General features: G+C 54.3%; 1 protein-coding gene across 1 annotated transcript in view; it reads left to right on the top strand.

The window, feature by feature from the left end:
* Positions 1 to 15,883, top strand: part of NCSTN (nicastrin) — a 29,829-nt gene extending 13,946 nt beyond the window's left edge. The window contains exons 7-17 of the mRNA XM_084823939.1: positions 2,269 to 2,375; positions 2,818 to 2,970; positions 4,444 to 4,548; positions 5,942 to 6,013; positions 7,383 to 7,558; positions 11,454 to 11,556; positions 11,778 to 11,873; positions 12,576 to 12,663; positions 12,764 to 12,918; positions 13,912 to 14,127; positions 15,153 to 15,883. Coding sequence (XP_084680065.1) covers positions 2,269 to 2,375; positions 2,818 to 2,970; positions 4,444 to 4,548; positions 5,942 to 6,013; positions 7,383 to 7,558; positions 11,454 to 11,556; positions 11,778 to 11,873; positions 12,576 to 12,663; positions 12,764 to 12,918; positions 13,912 to 14,127; positions 15,153 to 15,275 — 1,394 coding nt within the window. The 3' untranslated portion in view covers positions 15,276 to 15,883. The remainder of the gene's footprint in view (positions 1 to 2,268; positions 2,376 to 2,817; positions 2,971 to 4,443; positions 4,549 to 5,941; positions 6,014 to 7,382; positions 7,559 to 11,453; positions 11,557 to 11,777; positions 11,874 to 12,575; positions 12,664 to 12,763; positions 12,919 to 13,911; positions 14,128 to 15,152) is intronic.
* The last annotated feature ends 430 nt before the right edge of the window (positions 15,884 to 16,313 follow it).

The following is a 16,313-nucleotide window of genomic DNA, read 5'->3' as shown; positions in this document are numbered from 1 at the left end:
TCTGTGGCCTTGCGCAGTGCCTAAGAGATGGAGCCACACACTGGGAAGTCTTGCCTGTGCCACAAGCACCCTAGATGGGCTCTAACTCAGGGGTGTAGAACCTCCGGCCCGTGGGCCAAGCCCAGCCCTCCTGGAGTCCCGATCTGGTCCTCCAGAGTTCCCCATGTGGCCAGAAGCCCCTTCCGTCGACCGCTGGTCATTTGGTGGGTTCCCAGCTTCTGTGTGTTTTTTTTTCCCTTTCCAGAAGTTTGAAATGGCTTCGTTCCTAGCAATAAGCACTTTAAGTTCAACTATGCTGGTATTTTGGCCTGCTTTGCCTTTGGTCTTGCCCACCGCTGGGATTCAGTCCTCGAAGGCTCCTCCGGGATTGAGTTTGGCCCCCAGGCTGAAAGAGGTTCAACCCCCAAAAGAGAGAATCATCTCAGGATGCTGGGCGAGGTCTTATTAGTAAAAAGCCCCACGAGTTTTGGTTTCTTTTTTTGTTATAGGGCCTTAAAAACGTCTGCAGGGATCCTTGTAATGAAATGCCTTCTGCTGTAATTCACTGGCGACTGTGAATTTCAGGTGTCACTTTGTTATAAGAAAATCTGCAGATGTTTTTATAACCCCATGAAGAAGGCCTTATAACAAAAAAAGAGAGGCTGAAATACGTCGGGCTTTTTACTAATAAAACCTTGTCTAGCATTGCAAGACGATTCTCCCTCTTTTGGATTTGCCTTGGATGCTCAGCTGCCTTTGCCTCTCTGAAATAGGTTCAGCCACCCTTCCCTAAGGCTCCAGTTCCTTCTCAGCCTCCACCTATGGGGGTAATAATGCTGGCCTGCATTACAGGGCTATACATAAAGCGCTTCCAGCACTCAAAGGTCCTGTAAATGCTAAGTGATGTCGGTGGTGGTGGTTCTACTACTGGCTGATTTTGGTCAGTTGTACAATCCTTGATCATTTGATCAATCAGCTGTTGCTTAAGGTTGTCAAATGCTGCTAATATGCAAAAGCCCAAACTAGCTAACCATTGTCAGGGAAGCAACAACATTAAATCCTGACATGTTGTGTGATTATGTACTGAGTAGAGTTTTATGCTAATAGAAATGTATTTGACTAATCAGGAAGCGGAATGTCTGCCTGGTTTTGATCCTGGTGCTGTGGAATGTGTATGTCTTGGGGAGGGGGCTGCAGATGCTTGGTGGTGTACATACTTGACATATCCAAGGTTCTAGGTTCAGTCCCCAGTATCTTTTCAGTCAAGGGGCCTCAGGTTGCAAGGCTGGGAGAGACCCTCCCTGAGAGAGCAAAGGAGGGGCCATGGCTCGCTGGTACAGCCCACTCTTCTCAATGCGAGGAGTGGGCCGAATTTGCTTCTGGGTCTGTTGGTAGAACTCTGGGTGATTTGCAGTAGATCAGCAAGGATTTCTGACTCCCAATTAAATAATAGTCGCTTCTCAAGGACTCCCCCCACCCCTTGCCTCAAATGATATTGCTGACATGGGAGCTTGGGATAACCAGGAGTGGAATTTTGTGTGGAAGGGCAGCAAAGTGATGCCTTCTGGTACACAGAACAATTCCTGGGCTTAGACGTCTTTCATTTGAAGGGCACGTCTTTTGCATCAGGCTCTGGTTGGTGGATCTCAGGGCTCTAGTAAAAAAGCAAAGCACGTTCTGGAAGTCTGAATCACTGCCGTATGTATTAGAGCTCCAGGGCTGATCTCCAGTTAAAGAGATTGCAGGACTAGGGGCACCCTGGGACACTGGAGAGCTGCCGCCGGTCAGAGGTGGCAATAGGTCTGGGCTTGATGGTCCAGGGCAGCTGCACGTGTTGCCATAGCACAGTGCCAGGATGACCTCTTGCAGGTGGAAGATTCCAGGTTCAGTCTCTGGCATCTCTGGTTACAAAAGGCTCTTGGGTAACCAGGCTGGGAGGGGGCAGCTCTCTGCCTGAGTCCGTGGGGAAGCGCTGCCAAAGCTGGATGGACCAGCAGTGGTTGAATGTGCTCTGCCTTCATATTGACCTCTGGCTCCTCGGAGCTAAGATCAGCGGTATCATTTTCAGCATTTCCGTATCACCTTTCCGCCAGCTCGGCATCCAGGATAATGTACAAATATCACACTGTTACCTCAAAGGTAAGAGCGCACAACAAAATGCACTGATGCCTTGTGTTGGAAAAGCAACCCACTGCGCCCACGTCCGTTGCTGTTCCCTGGGCAAGGAATGGCTGGCTGGGAAGTTTGTGCTCCTTCTGGTTTGCCACGGCTGCTTTTTCGTCCCTCCAGAGGTCGTCTGCGACCCTCTCACCGATTACAACGTGTGGAGCACACTGAAGTCCTTCAACGAATCCGCGAAGCTGGGCCCCGAGAGTGTCGTCGTCGCTTCCAGCCGTGTAGGTGTTGCACTCCGACCTCAGCAGCTTGGGGCATGTGTGCCTGTGACAGGGGGGAGGGATGGACAACTGTGCAGTTCATAGCTGAAACCTATTCGAACTTAAACAGAACAGTGAGTTTCTTAAGAGGGGAGTTGGGCGTCTGCCACCAGTTTCTTTTGTGACATGACATTAAAATAATAATGACTTCAGTTCTCAGCATCCCCACTCCCAAATGAGGGGCCTGTTGTGCAGACTTCAGCACAGCATGGGCAGGTTGCCATGGGAGGCGGGGGGTGGACCTTCAGAGACCATGTCCCAAGCTGTAGGTGGCTTTATAAGTCAAAACCAGCCCTTGGTCTGTGTCTGGAAACCAAAACGTTGGTCTTGAGGCCGGGGCAACACAAGCGTGGCCAGGTCATCCGCACTCACCGGGCCTTCTTGGCTCTCTTATTCCTGGCAGATCGACAGCCACTCCTTTTTCTGGAACGTGGCACCTGGGGCAGAGAGTGCCGTCGCGTCCTTTGTAACCCTCTTGGCTGCAGCCGAAACCATCCACAAAATCCCGGACATCCAGGCGTTGCCAAGGAACATTATGTTTGCCTTCTTCCAGGGGGTAAGGTCTCACCTTTTCATGGAGAGAGGAGGAATGGGCGTAGCATGGAAAAGGGCCTAAGTTCAGGCCCCTGTCAACATCTTCAGGTAAGGCTGGGAAAGGCCACTCTCTGCCTGAATTGCTGGAGAATGATTGCTGCCAGTCAGTGTAGACAATACTGAGCAAGATGGAGCGAGGGCAGGCTCCATCTCAGGCTGCTTCCAAGAGACTTCCCAGTTTCTGTGCTGGGGGTAAGAATTGCATCAGCAGGTGTTATCATTCTCAGCTGGAGAATGTAGAAATGTACTTGCCCTCGGGGGGAATGGAATGAATGGACCAGAAAGGCAGATATACCCGCCCCAGTCCCTTCAAGGAATTAGCCAGCGATGTGGGCTTTCTGGGAAATTTTGCATAGGAAAATCTTGCAACAAATTTTCTGATGTCTTTAATCTATTGGGATCTGATTTAGCATTTTTGTTTGACTAACATTTAGTAAACAAATGTTTACTAACATTAGTAAACAAACAGGAGGGCTTTTGCCCTGAAAGGTGACCAATAATTTTATAAAATAAATAAAAATTAATAAACACTTTGGAAAATGCACAAATGGGGCATGAGAGCAACGGCTCTCCTCCAGTATGCAGAGGCACACTGCCTCTGAACAGAAAAAGTCACATGGAGAGGATTAAAAATATATGCACACTGGAGCAAAATGCCATTAATGTCAGAGAGCTGGCAGCTGTGTGAAGCCAAGAGGATATTGGGGGGGGGGGTGCAATGGAGGAGGGGGAACTGATGGTTAGCAGCTGATGTTCCCCTCCAGGCATCACGTTGAAGGGCCTCATTTGCTCGATGCTGTCAGCTTTGTGGTGGCTTCCAGAGTCCTGAGAAATGTCCGTGTGATCTCCCCCCACCCCCAGTCCATGTGTGGGGGAGCTGGCCGTTGTGGCTTCTCTCAGAGGGCTACAGAATTCACTCTTCCATCATTGCAGTTATAAAACTGGTAGTCATAATGCTATACAGGGTATTGAAGTGCTTAATGCTTTAGGGTACTGAAAGTACTTCACATAGTTTTTGCAACACTCCTTACAGCAACCTGGTAAGAAAGGCCAATATTATGACTTGCCTTGTTGCATGGGGGCGGTGGGGGGAGTGAAGGAGAGAATTACAGCTTGCCTAAGATGAGCTAATGTAATGTAGTGGTCAAAAGACAGAGTGGTGAACCCGAAAGGTCCAGGTCAGATTTCACCTCTGCCACAGATGCATTGGTTGACCTTTGGAACATCTCTCCCTCTCTCTCAGTCTCACTCCCCCCCCCCCCAATCTGCAATAATAGTAATTTGCCTTGCAGGGTTGTTGTAAGGATTACTGCATTAATCTGCATGAAGCTCTAAAGAGCTTGACAGTCCTACGGGTTGTGATGGTACCTAGCTGAGGCTGAATTACTGAACCCTCTTCCGGAAAACATTTCTGAATTTGCCCTCTTCTCTCCAGGAGACCTTTGACTACATTGGCAGCTCCCGCATGGTATACGACATGCAGAAAGACAAGTTTCCAATCAAGCTGGACAACATCCATTCCTTTCTGGAGCTGGGACAGGTAGGGCGGTTCTCTTCTTGCTCTCCCTCTCTCCCTTGGCTGAAAACTTGCTGCCTGCTGACTCCTGTGTGCTTGGAAGTGGATTCTGACATTGCTTTTCTATAACTGGGAACCAGCGAAAGAAAGGGGCCAAAGATATGAGTAGCTGCAGTGTGAGAATGCTCTGATGTGAGCCTGGCGTGAGCCTTCCTAGTTGCTTGTATCTGACTCACATCGTGCACAGCATAGACAATGGAAAAAAATTGCAATTAATGTTTCTTAATTGCATGCCAACGTAATGCCCTTCCAATGTGTCAAATATATCAAAAACATCCTGACCTACAGTGTAGTCCACTAAGATCAAATGCACCTCTGAGTGGTTAGTGACTGTAACTTCTCGCCACAGAGGTGCTTTATCTCCAGCCGTTTCCCCCTTGCTTCCCAAACTCGTCAGATGCAGCGAGACAGCAGTTAGAATTGCCCTTCATTCGTAGCCCTCCATTTCACTTGCTCAGGCATGTTCTCGTTCTCTCTCAAGTAACTGCTTGTTGGTGATTTGAAGGCAGGGGTCCCAGGACATGGTCCAAAGGCACATGATGCAGGAATCTGGCTGGGGCAAAGCAGGTTTGGGTCAGGGCAGTCCCTAGATGGGAGAGTGCCTGGGAACCCCCCCGCTGTACGCTGCCGAGACTTCCCTGCTATAAGAGAGGCAGCATATCAAGGGAATGAACACCTATCTTCACTTTACCAACAGCCTTCCCCAACCTGGTGCCCCCCCAGATGTGTTGAGCTGTAACTCCCATAGTTCCCAGCATGGCCAGTGGCCATGGGAGTTACATCTAGCACATCTGGAGGGCACCAGGTTGGGGAACGCTGCTGTGCTGGATGCCAAACCAACCACTTCAAGGTATGGGGTGGCCTGCGTTTGGGCCGCTATTAAAAAAACAACCCCAGAATCTCCCATGTCCCACCAACAGGTGTTTAAATTTACAGAGCAAGAGTGCTGGATTCTGGATCTCAGAATGGCGAAGGCATGACTCATTTGTGCCAGTTGATCCTGTCTGGGCTGTCCTGCTTGATCCAGGAAGGCACTGAAGGGCCCCGAATCCAGTGTTCTGTGCAACCTGCAGGGGCTCGCTGGGCCACCAGAGTTGGACCCTGGCCTGTGGTCTGGTACTTCCCACTCCTGACTGTAGAAAGAGCAAATCTCCTTGCCCACCCGGGCCACAAGCCCACCCCAGCCATATTCCCCGCCGGTGCTGTCGCTCAGTAGACCCTCTTTCTGCGGCTGTTGCTCAGGCTCTCTGGCCGGGGGGGTGGGGTGGGGGGTGGGTTTGGCTCTCCTGTGGGGAGCGCAGGGTGCCCCAACACAGCCGTCATCTGAGTGGAGTGACGGGGGCTTCTTGCGTTGCAGGTTGCACTCAGGATTAACTCGAAGCTGTGGATGCACACAGACCCCGTCTCTCGGAAGGACCAGTCCATTGAGGTAACGGAATGGCATCTTCTCCTTAAGCTCTGAGGTGCTGGTATTCTGGCAGTGAGAGTTGACGGGGCTGCCTTCGGCTCCCGCCAGGCCCCGACCCGGCAGTCTGGTTCTCCTTCACTGGCGATCCTGGAGGCAAGCAAAGCTGTGTTGCAAACCCTGACCCTGACCGCTCTTGATGTCTGTGTGGGCATGGTGGTTCACAGCCTCTCCACCCCTCAGTGAAACCTTTGGCTCTGCTCTGGTCAGTTCTGACCCAGACTGCTGCACTTTCCCCCTCTGATCTTCTGTCGCCTCGCGTCTGCGGCCGAAATTGTTTGCGCACCTCATTGCTCTGACGGTGTGACAGGCCTCCTTAAATCCCTCCACTGGCTTCTTGTCCGATCCTGGATCCAGCACAAGCGCCTTGCTTTCACCCTCTGTGGCTTGAAACTGCCCCCCGTGCACCCGCACCGCCTCTCTTGCTCCTTCAGGTTGCTCCTCATCACAACCCACCTGAACGGCATGCGGCCCACAGCACTCCTGGCAGGCTCTGCTGCAGCCGAGAAAGAAGAGGCTCTGGAAGGCACAGAACCAGCCTGATCCATTCTTTCCAGAGCTTTCCCTCGCAGCGTCTGTGCATGTCCGTGCTGAGAGCACGGACGGGATGTTGTGAATGGCAGAAGATGAGGTGTCCATGTGTTTTGGGTGGCTCTGGTGCCTCCCATCGGCAGCACGTGGGCCCTGACGTCTTCCCTCTGAGGGGCTACACTCTCCAGGAGAAAAAGGGGGGCCCACACCAGCGTTAGAACAACTCCTTTGCCCTCACCTCCTCCTAAAGCTAGCCCCAAGTATATGTACTTGAACAGAATCCATATTCTTCCCATGTTTACCCTACACCCAACTTCTGGCTCTCCCTCTGTTGTCTCTCCTGTGTCACATTTTGGATTGTAACCTCCTAGGGGCAGGGGCCTCCATGAAAACCTCCCCGCCCACAGATGGTGCTACGTTAATGATAATGCCGGGGGGGCCGGCAGAGAGGGGTGTAATGCTCTTGGGCTTGAGAATGTCCTCAGGGGTGTTTGCGTGCGTGAGAGAGAGGTTCTGGGAAGCTATCGGCTGTCGTGTGGCTGCAGCCTTTCTCGGCCTTGTGCCAAGGCGTCCACGTTTATAGCCGCTGCAGAGTGGCATAATGAATCACTGGCTCAGGTGAGCAGCGGCTGGACTCTGGCTTCGGTTAGCCTTGCGGATGTTGTTGTCAAGTCAGCTTAGCTTGCGTATCCTTTTTCTCTGCAACTGCTGCACTCCAAAGCGGGCTCACAGCAGATACAACATAATAATTAAGCTCATTACAGAACTGAAAGTAATTGCTGTTGTCCTCCTTGTTTCCTAGCAAAGCATTCAAAACATGGTGGAGACCTTGAAAAACAGCAGCGCAAACACCAGCGTGGCCATGAATGAGATTGCCGTCTCCCAGCCCCTCCCACCGTCCTCCTTCCAGCGTTTCCTGAGGGCCAGGCAGATCCCTGGGGTGGTTCTGGCTGACCACAGTTCCGCTTTCCAGAACAGGTAATGGCCTGGTGCCCTCTGATCAGCAGCTTTGCTGTCAACTCTCTGCGTGTGCTTGTTGGTGACACCTTAAAACAGGGGTGGAGACCTTGTGGCCTGCCGGATGTCTTGGCCCACCACCCCCATCTTTCCTAGCCAGCATAGCCAACGGGGAGGGATCATGGGACCTGTAGGCTGACATACGTGGAGGGCCACAAGTTGCCCACCCCTGCCTCAAATGAGATTGGAACTGCTCCCGAGTGTGTGGGATGTGTCTGGTACTTTCAAGGTTGCTCCGCCTTCCCCTTCTCTCTCCTCCGCCCTCCCTCTGGTCCTGCTTCTCCACCTAGTGTTTTGGAGCATTTCAGTTGGAATACTATTTTATGGCTATTTTATCCATTCCTGTGTTTGTTGTTTTGCATTGCATTGTAAATATTTACATTGTATTTTATATTTTTTAACAGTTTCTGTGGTATTTTAGTCCTTGTTTGTAATCCACCCAGAGAACATTGGCTATTGGGGTGGACTACAAATGGAATGAATGAACGAACGAACGAATAAATAAATAAATAAACCAATTATTTAATTTATTTTTTCCCTTTGGCTAGTTCAGGTTCCCAGTCCTCAAGATGCTCCTGCAACCTGTCCAGACCTCTTGCCTGGCTGAAGTGCCTCGGTGGCCTTTCAGGCACCGACTCATTGGGCATCTCCACAGTTGAAGGAGGTCTCTGGCCTGGAGGGGCCGCAGCCATGGCTCAAGCCCGCTCCTCTTTCTTCCCCAGCATGGGCGGACAGCCTCCCACAAGCCGCTCACTTCCTCCACGCAGCAGCCTGTGGGCCAGAAGGGCATTTTGCCCTACAGACAGACCACCGACTCCATACAGGAGCCCAGTTCCAGAATGGAGTCTAGCCTCCTAGTGGCAACGGACTGCCTGGGCAGAGCTGGGGCAGCACAGACACGGTCCACAATAGAGATGTAATCATGTGAAGTGGGTAATACGTGACTTGGAGCATCACCTGCTTCTCATTCTCTACCAGTGAACCCATGGGCAGGCTTTTAAGAAAATCACTCGGCGACCAGTGTTTTCAGGGGGCTGCCACGGAAGATTGCTTTGGGGTGGGATCTGGCCCGAGGGCTGCCCGTTGGCCGATCCTGTTCTGTGCAGCATGCCCGGCCCTCGTCAGCGGGAGAGCTGCGTTCCTTCAGGCGCGTTGAGGAGGCTTTGTGAAGCTCTTTCTAGCCATCGCCAGCAGAGGGGGTCTTGGCCACCATTTTGCACGAGGATTAGGGTTGCTGAGGGGCAGGTGGGGAGGAGGATGCTGGAAAGAGTGTAGCAGTTGTGGGGTGGGGGCGTGGGGGGAGCCAGAGGGAAGCAGACGTGGGCTATGTAATTAAAGAGGCGCAGCGTAATTGTTCTGACAGCCGCAAGAAATCCAGTTTCGTACGGAGGATGTTTCCCGCAGCTGGCTGGCAGCCAGAGGTTAGCGAACAGCCGCTGAGCACACACGGCCCACTCATCTTTTCTTCGAGGACCGCTCTAAAACCAAAACAAGCAGGGGCAGTCAGTGTGTTTGTGGCAGCCGGGGGAAATCCAGGTGTTGCAGCAGTGGGGCTCTTCTCTTTCCCCCAACGTGGGACCCCCAGCCTCAGCGCCCCACCACCAACTGCGAATTTGTGTTCCTTGCCAACCCATAACCAGAGACTACCGGGGAGGGGGATCAAAGATCTCTGCTGGCTCCCCGCTCTTGCTCCCCATGCCGCACAGGCAAGCAGAGGCAGGGAGGCCAGGCCTGAAGCAAGATGGCCTGCAGCTGAGCCAGCCTGCTTCCAAGGGCCAGCCCTTGGGGCACTGTGCGTGGGTGGGCCTGCCCAGGCCCACGGGGACTGTGGAGGCAGCATCCCTGTTGCTGCAGGCGTGGCAGGAGACTCAGGCTGTGTGGCAAGTCTCCCTAGTGGAGGCATCAGGCCGCTGGAGCCTTCCCGAAACGAAGGCTCCCACAGGGCGGGCAAATGGCTGGTCTCCTTTCAAGGCCTTCCACACAGAGGCTGTGAGTGTGAGGAAGGAGCGGGGGGTCACAGCTGCACCCTGACATGCACGCTTCCTTGCGGAGGCGTGAGCTGTCCTGTGCTCCTGAGCACCAGCCCCCAGCAGAGGACGAGTGAGGGACGGGTGGATGGCCGGCGGCGCCTGTGCGTGGCTGCCCAGTCGTGTGCTGAGCCCGTTCGTGGCTTCTGCTGTTTGCTCCACTCTGCCTTGAGCCCCCTGGGATCCATTCCTGCTCTGGATCCAGCGTGTCTGCCCTTCGAGGTGAGGCAGGAGGAGGGACGCGAACACCACCCACGTCTCCAGGATACGCCTCCTCCCAGAAGGCTCTTTTGGATCCATGCCTAAGATCCTGGAAAAGGCAAACACAGCACGGAAAAGGCAAACACAGCACGGAAAACACTGGCTTGGTTCTTGGGGGCAGGGCTTCCCTCCGCTCCGAGACCTGGGCCAGACTTTAAGCACCTTTCTGTGTGACTTGAGAGCCTCCTGGTCTGCCTGCGCCTGGCCGGGGCTGGTGTAGCTTAATGCCTAGGAGCCAGAAGTCTGAGGCAGAAGGGTCCCCTGCTCTGAATTCGCTAGTGGACCTTGACAAGCCCCACTCTCACAGCCTTAGTCCCCCACCTGCAAAGCATTGGGATAATGGTGCTGGTCCACCTTACAGGGCTGTTGTGAAGGTTAGACCAGCCCAGTGTGGCTCTTGCACAGCTTCAGTTGCTGGGCCAACTGCGCCTAGTCCTGGGGAAGGCAGAGCTGGCTGCTGGGAGGCCGCACTTGGGCTGTTCCCGCGTGGCCCTGCCCACCTGTGGGGGCACTTGGGGGTGGCTCTGCTTTGTGTCCCAGCGCGGTCTGGAGTGCAGCTGATGGGCATGCAGGACGGAGTCACCTCAGTTGCAGCCCCCAGGCTCTGGGTGAGCACCTTCCCTCCCCAGGAAAGCTTGCCTGGTCCCCTCCTCACATGGGCTGCGTCAGGCCCCCGTGGGCACTTCACAAGTGGTGAGCTGCCCCTCCCGGTTGCGTTTTTGGTTGATTTGGCTCCTGTCTTGGTCCCTTGCTCAGGTTTTCTTCGGTATTGAATAACGCCTCTTTTTTTATTTGGTTTGTTGATTTTGCGGGGCGAGGGGGAGAATGCGGTTTTGTCGTATCAAACCTTTGGGGTGGCTCAGAGGCTCGTGTGTGGCAAGACAAATGCACGCAGCGCGCCTGGAGCACCCAGAGCACGCTCCCACGTGAGGCGCCGTCGCGACAGCAGTGTTGCTCACAGCCCGGGCTGCCCACGGCCCCCTCGCTCGCGCTGCACCGCAGCAGGCAGCCCTGCCTGGCTTGGCAAAGGCGGCCCGCGCCGGGCTCGTCTGTCTGTCACAGCGCTGCCCAATGGCTCCCTGCGCCTCGTTGTTGACCGCAGGCTTGGCGCGCTTCTGCCACTCCTTTGGCGTGGGTCTGGACCCTTGGAGCGGGGTGATTTGGGGGGCTTTTTCTCTTTGGCCCGCAGCATGCCCAGCCCCACATCACCCACTCGGGGTCTGGCGGTGCTCCAGAGCAAATGGGTGGGACTTGCTTCTGAGTAACACGCGTTTAGGATTTGGGAGTGTTCGCTGCAAGGGTTTCTCTCCCCCCACCCACCCCGGCCCCCTTCTAATAAACGGCTTGAGCTCATCAAACAGGGAAAGCTGCAGAGGGGCCAAGTTAATTACAAAGCCTCATTAAACGCTTTGAGGAGCGGGGGAGAAGGAGGCTGTGTTCCAGGCTGGGGCTCAGATCCCCGCCCCCATTCTCAGGGGAAACCTCCCGGCACCTGCTCCAGATGCGACCTGTTCTTGAATGCCACACCCTTGCCAACCCAGCCTCTCCTCCTCCTCCTCCTCTTTCAGGTACTACCAGAGCATCTATGACACACCGGAGAACATCCTGGTGAATTACCCTGCTGGGCTGAGCCCCGAGGAAGCCCTGAATTATGTGACAGACAAGGCCGAGGTTCAGTGTGCTCGGGAGGGAGGCAGGGGAGCGTCCATATGTCCTTTCCAAAGACGGGGGTGGGGGGCGTTAGGATGACAGCATTGTCTTGCGTGCCTGGTTGTCATAGAGATGTGCCGGCAGCCGGCGCGTCGACAGGCGCAGGAGGGCTGTTGGCCTGCTCTCCGCGCGTTGGGCCTGCCTGTCTTGATTAACATGGAGTCCTCTTCTCTTTCTCGCAGTCCCTGGCAGCAGTGGCCACTGTGGTTGCCCGCACTCTCTACCAGCTTGCAGGGGGGAAAGCTGACCTCCTGGATATCCGGGCAGACCCAGTGACGGTACGAGCAGATGGCATCCAGGAGCCAGGGATGGGCGTTTCCCTCCCGCCTGCGTGTTTCTCTCTCCTTGTTGGGTCAACGCAGCAGGACGTGTGGTCTTGCCTCAGCTTCTTGAACAGCTCTCTTCCCCTCCCCCTCTTTCCTTTTAAAGTTTGGGGCCCGTCGCCTCGCCCAGACGAATGCTGGGCTAGCGCGGAGCAGTCCTGTGGGGCCGGGCTGGCGGAGCGTTCCCCTCACCACCCCCGACGTTGGGCGCACAAGTCAAAGGCCTCTCTGAGCGGAGTTGCTCATTTGGCATAATGTAATCTGCGAGTTTGGCAGATGAGGGGCCAGGGAGTGGGGGGCTCTGGACCTGCCTCCCCCCATCCCAGTCTCTAGAATTCCTGTGAAGACCAGCAAAAGGAGTCCTTTTGCTGCAGCTCTCAGAAGGTTTCAAAACTTCTTTTTGGGAAAGATGTAAGCTGAGGTTCTTGGGGTGCTAAGTTCTGCCCCACTTCAACATTCTTCCCCGGTGTAGAGTCCTGTAATGCCGGAAGCCCTGGGTAGGCGACAAGCAGCTCACCAAAGTGATCGGGATGGCTCAGGAGAAGTTTGAGCCCAACTTCTCTGGATGGGCCGATCCAGACCTTGTGGGCTGCTGTGTCCGATGCTGCCTCTTGTAAGCCTCTGGGGCCAGGACTTGACCCTCCGTCTTCTTCCCAGGTTACGCGCATGCTGTACGGCTTCCTCATCCGGGCAAACAACAGCTGGTTCCAGGCCATCATTAAGGCAGAGCTGAAGCGCTATCTGGGTAGGGCTGCTGTGTGGGGGCGGGAGTGACTTAAGGGCCTGACGCCTCTGCCTGGCCAGCCCTGCCCCTCTTGAAACGCCCCTCTCCCACCTTCTCCCAGGAGATGAACCCCTCCAGTACTACATCGCTGTGTCTAGCCCTGTGAACGCAACCTACTTTGTCCAGCACGTCCTGGCCAACCTCACCGGCACCAGGCTCAACGACAGCACCACCAAGGAGGAGTGCCTGAGCTTTGGCAAGGCCTCCAAGGGAGAGGTGAGTTTGCGGGCCCTTTCTGGGGGACACTGGGGGTGTAGTGCAGCACATCTGAAGAGTGTCAGGTTGGGAGAGACGGCTTCAGTGCTGTCGGACTTTTGCTGCCCCACCGTCTCCGTCTTTCTTCTGGTGAAGCCGCCGCCACCTACTCTTGAGGGGCAGCACCTCCCCAAGGGTTTTCCCCCAGTGCCGCTACCGGAGCGCCTTTGGACTAGAGGTGCCAAGAGTCGGGCCTGGGGCTTCCCGCTGTGCTCACAATGCAAGAGGCTCTCTGAGCTCTTCCCCACCAGCACCACCTGCAAAGCTGCAGCGTCCCTGGGGAGGGAGACGGCCCCACCCCCGCTGCAAATCCAGGCCTTCTGCCTCGTTCGCCCTGCTCTCCTGCGACGTCCTGAGCCTCCGTAGCAGTTTGCTGCCAAATTTCAGCGGCGAACGGCAACATGTGAAAAACAAATCCACTTGAAATAAAATTGGGGCAGTGGGGGCTGTATGTTACGCATCCCTGCATTAGAGGAACGCTTTTGGTTTCCAGTGTTTTCCCTGAATTGTTTTAACTTGCTAGAAGCTGTGTGGTCATACTGCTTTTAAGAGGTGCTTGTATTTTCAGTCTTTCTAATCATTTTTCCTTGTTTCATAGTTTTAATTTTATTGTTAGCTGCCTCGAGCTCTGTTTGGGAAAGGAGGGGCATAAAATGTTCTAAATAAATAGATATCCCAAATCTGTCACTCTGAAGAGCTCCTGTAAACAGAGCTAAAATGTCAGGCTTCCGTGAGAAGCGAACGTGACATTTCAGATCCATGCACCGTCCCTTGTGGGAAAGGTTTCCACAAACATGGGAGCAAGGATTCACAGCTTCCTCCAGGAGCCCCAAAGCCAGCAACACAGCACCATCCTATTGGTTTCCCAAGGCCGCCTTTGGCAGCTCCTTCCAGAACGTGCGTCTGGGCCGGCAAACCATCTCTCCTTCCTTTGCTCCCCTGTTCTCTCTGCAGTCGTACGATTACGCTTGGGTGCAGGGCTCTCCGTCCCCCAACACCACATCCCCCCGCAAGCCGTTCTGCGTCAGGTCCACAGTCCACCTCACCCAGGCATCCTCCCCGGCCTTTGAGCTCCAGGACTGGGGCTCCACCGAGTACTCCACGTGGACAGAGAGCCGCTGGAAGGAGCTTCATGCCCGGATCTTCCTTGTCGCCAGCAAGCAGCTTGAGGTGAGTTGCTGTGCACAGCTGGTTAGCTGGGCAGCAGGCTTGTTGCTAAAGGGGAGAAATTGAAACTTGATCCACGCCCCCCTGTGTGAACCTGAGAGCTCTGGGCCTCCTCAGGGGGTGGCCCGGCCCGGGCTTTCAGGGCTAGGCCCCGGGTGGCATCGGTGTGCCGGGAGGAGCATCACTCCGGGGCAGAGCACACACATCGTGTGCGGAAATCCAGGCTCGGACGTCACCAGTTGCAGGGATCTCTGGTAACTGAGGCCGCGGAGGACCTAGCTGGAGACCCCGGGGACCTGTTGCTGGTCAGGGCAGATGGGCCCATGGCCTGGCTTGGGACAAGGCCACTTCGTCAGAAGCCTGGCACTTCGGGAAGGGCCGCAGCCCGATGGTGGCACTTTGCATGCAGCTGGTGCCTGGCCTGTCCAGCCAAGAGGATGGGGAAAGCCTGGTGGGGCAAGACTCCTGCCTGGGGCCTTGGGGAGCTGGTGAGTGGAGCCAGCCCTGGGCTGGCTGGGGCTGGCTCCGAAGGAGCCGCTTCCTCATCAGTGAGGCTGGTTAACAGAAGCTGGGCTCTTTGAATGCCACCTATGGGAGGCCTCTGAACCCAGGAGCAGGCCGGGCTTCTGCAGTCTGTAAAACTCCAGGGGAGGCAACCCAGCGCCCTGCCAACACGGTGCGGCACAGCTCTTGGAATCCGTGGCTGGGGCTGATGGAAGCTGTAGGCCAAACATCTGGAAGACACCAGGTTGCTCACCCTGGTGTATAAATTATACCAAGTGAGCCAATGTGTGTCACTTCCTCTCTTTTTGCCTAATTCCATTCTGTTTTTTGCTCGTTGTGGGAAGCTGTACAGGGCACGGATGCCTCTAGTCTCTGGAATTCTTCAGTTCCCCCTCTGACTTCTGAGAGCTCAGCAGGCACGGCCCAAATCATTTCAGGCCGTAAGGGCTAGCCTCTTCTCGTTGTTTAATGAACCCTCCTTCCGTCTAACGGATGCCCCTTTTGCTTTCTGACCCTCTCTGCAGATTATCATACTTATCGTGGGCATTGCTATTCTGATTGTTTCCTTTGTCGCCACCTACTTCATCAACGCCAAAGCGGATGTGCTTTTCACCGCCCCTGGGGACGCTGGGTCTGTGGCGTATTGACACCGGGTTAGGGAGGCCTCGTGCTCAAAATCAGGCGAGGAAGAGGACTTAAAATTGCTGGTAGAACCACACTGGAACCCTTTCCTGGATTAACATGGACTGTGGAACTCAAAGGAGTCTCTCCCTCCCTCTCAAATAAACCCTTGTACTGGAAGAAGGAACTGTCAATGCAGGGGCTGATGGGGGGGGGGGTGTTAGTTTGTCCAGGTCTCTTCCACCCTGGTTTTGCATGGCTGTCCAGAGAAGGTGAGGTCAGGAGCCTTGGCCACCTGGGTACCCAGCCCACACCTCTGTCAGGACAGGAGGCGGTTGCTGGGGAAATCCTCTCCAGAGGTCTGTGTGGGTGGGGCTTTCTTCAGTCTCTTTGGTCCTCCCTCTTCCATGATTGTAAAGTTGCAGATTAGCTGAACATGTGCTCAAATCCTTTGATCTGTGTGTATCAAGACGAAAATAAAGAGGGATGTGCCGGGGGGGCGGTGTGTGTGCAGGGGGAGGAGGCTGGAAAGGGGGAGTTGGGTGTAAAATATCCTTTTTTAAAAATTTGGAATTTTTGTATATATTATATAAATAGCTTGGTTTAATTAAAAAAAACCTACTTACAAATTAAATCCATTGATCTCATTGGCTTTTATATCTTCATTCTTTGGGTGACCAAGGAATTGAGGGCTTTGTGTCTGAGGGGGGTGGAAGGCATCCTCTGTATTTAGCTGTCTGTTGAAATGGAGAGTGTGTGACTGAGACATAACCACCAATAGAAGCCAAAGAGATATTCTGAGAGGACATCTGAGCCGCCAGGATGTGGAAGATGGGTTGGCAGTATCAGCTGTCAGCCGGGCTGTGTGGTTTCCTGAATCTCTGCTTTGGAATTTGTGTTTTCAAAAACGAAATCTGCTAGTCCTCATAGCTGTGAAGACAGGCTTGAAAAGTGGGCAAGCAGCTCCAGGTAAGATCACATTAATGAAGACCGACAGGGGGAGTATAGTGAATAGGTGAACAGAAAACAGTGGACTTCGGGGATGGTGAGTGGGACTTAAATCT

Source organism: Heloderma suspectum, chromosome 17, assembly GCF_057233095.1.
Source record: "Heloderma suspectum isolate Gila_16-S chromosome 17, 16-S_ref, whole genome shotgun sequence".
Classification (NCBI taxonomy): Eukaryota; Metazoa; Chordata; class Lepidosauria; order Squamata; family Helodermatidae; genus Heloderma; species Heloderma suspectum.
Note: the sequence above shows the minus strand (reverse complement) of the source record. Positions and strands in the feature narration are given on the sequence as shown.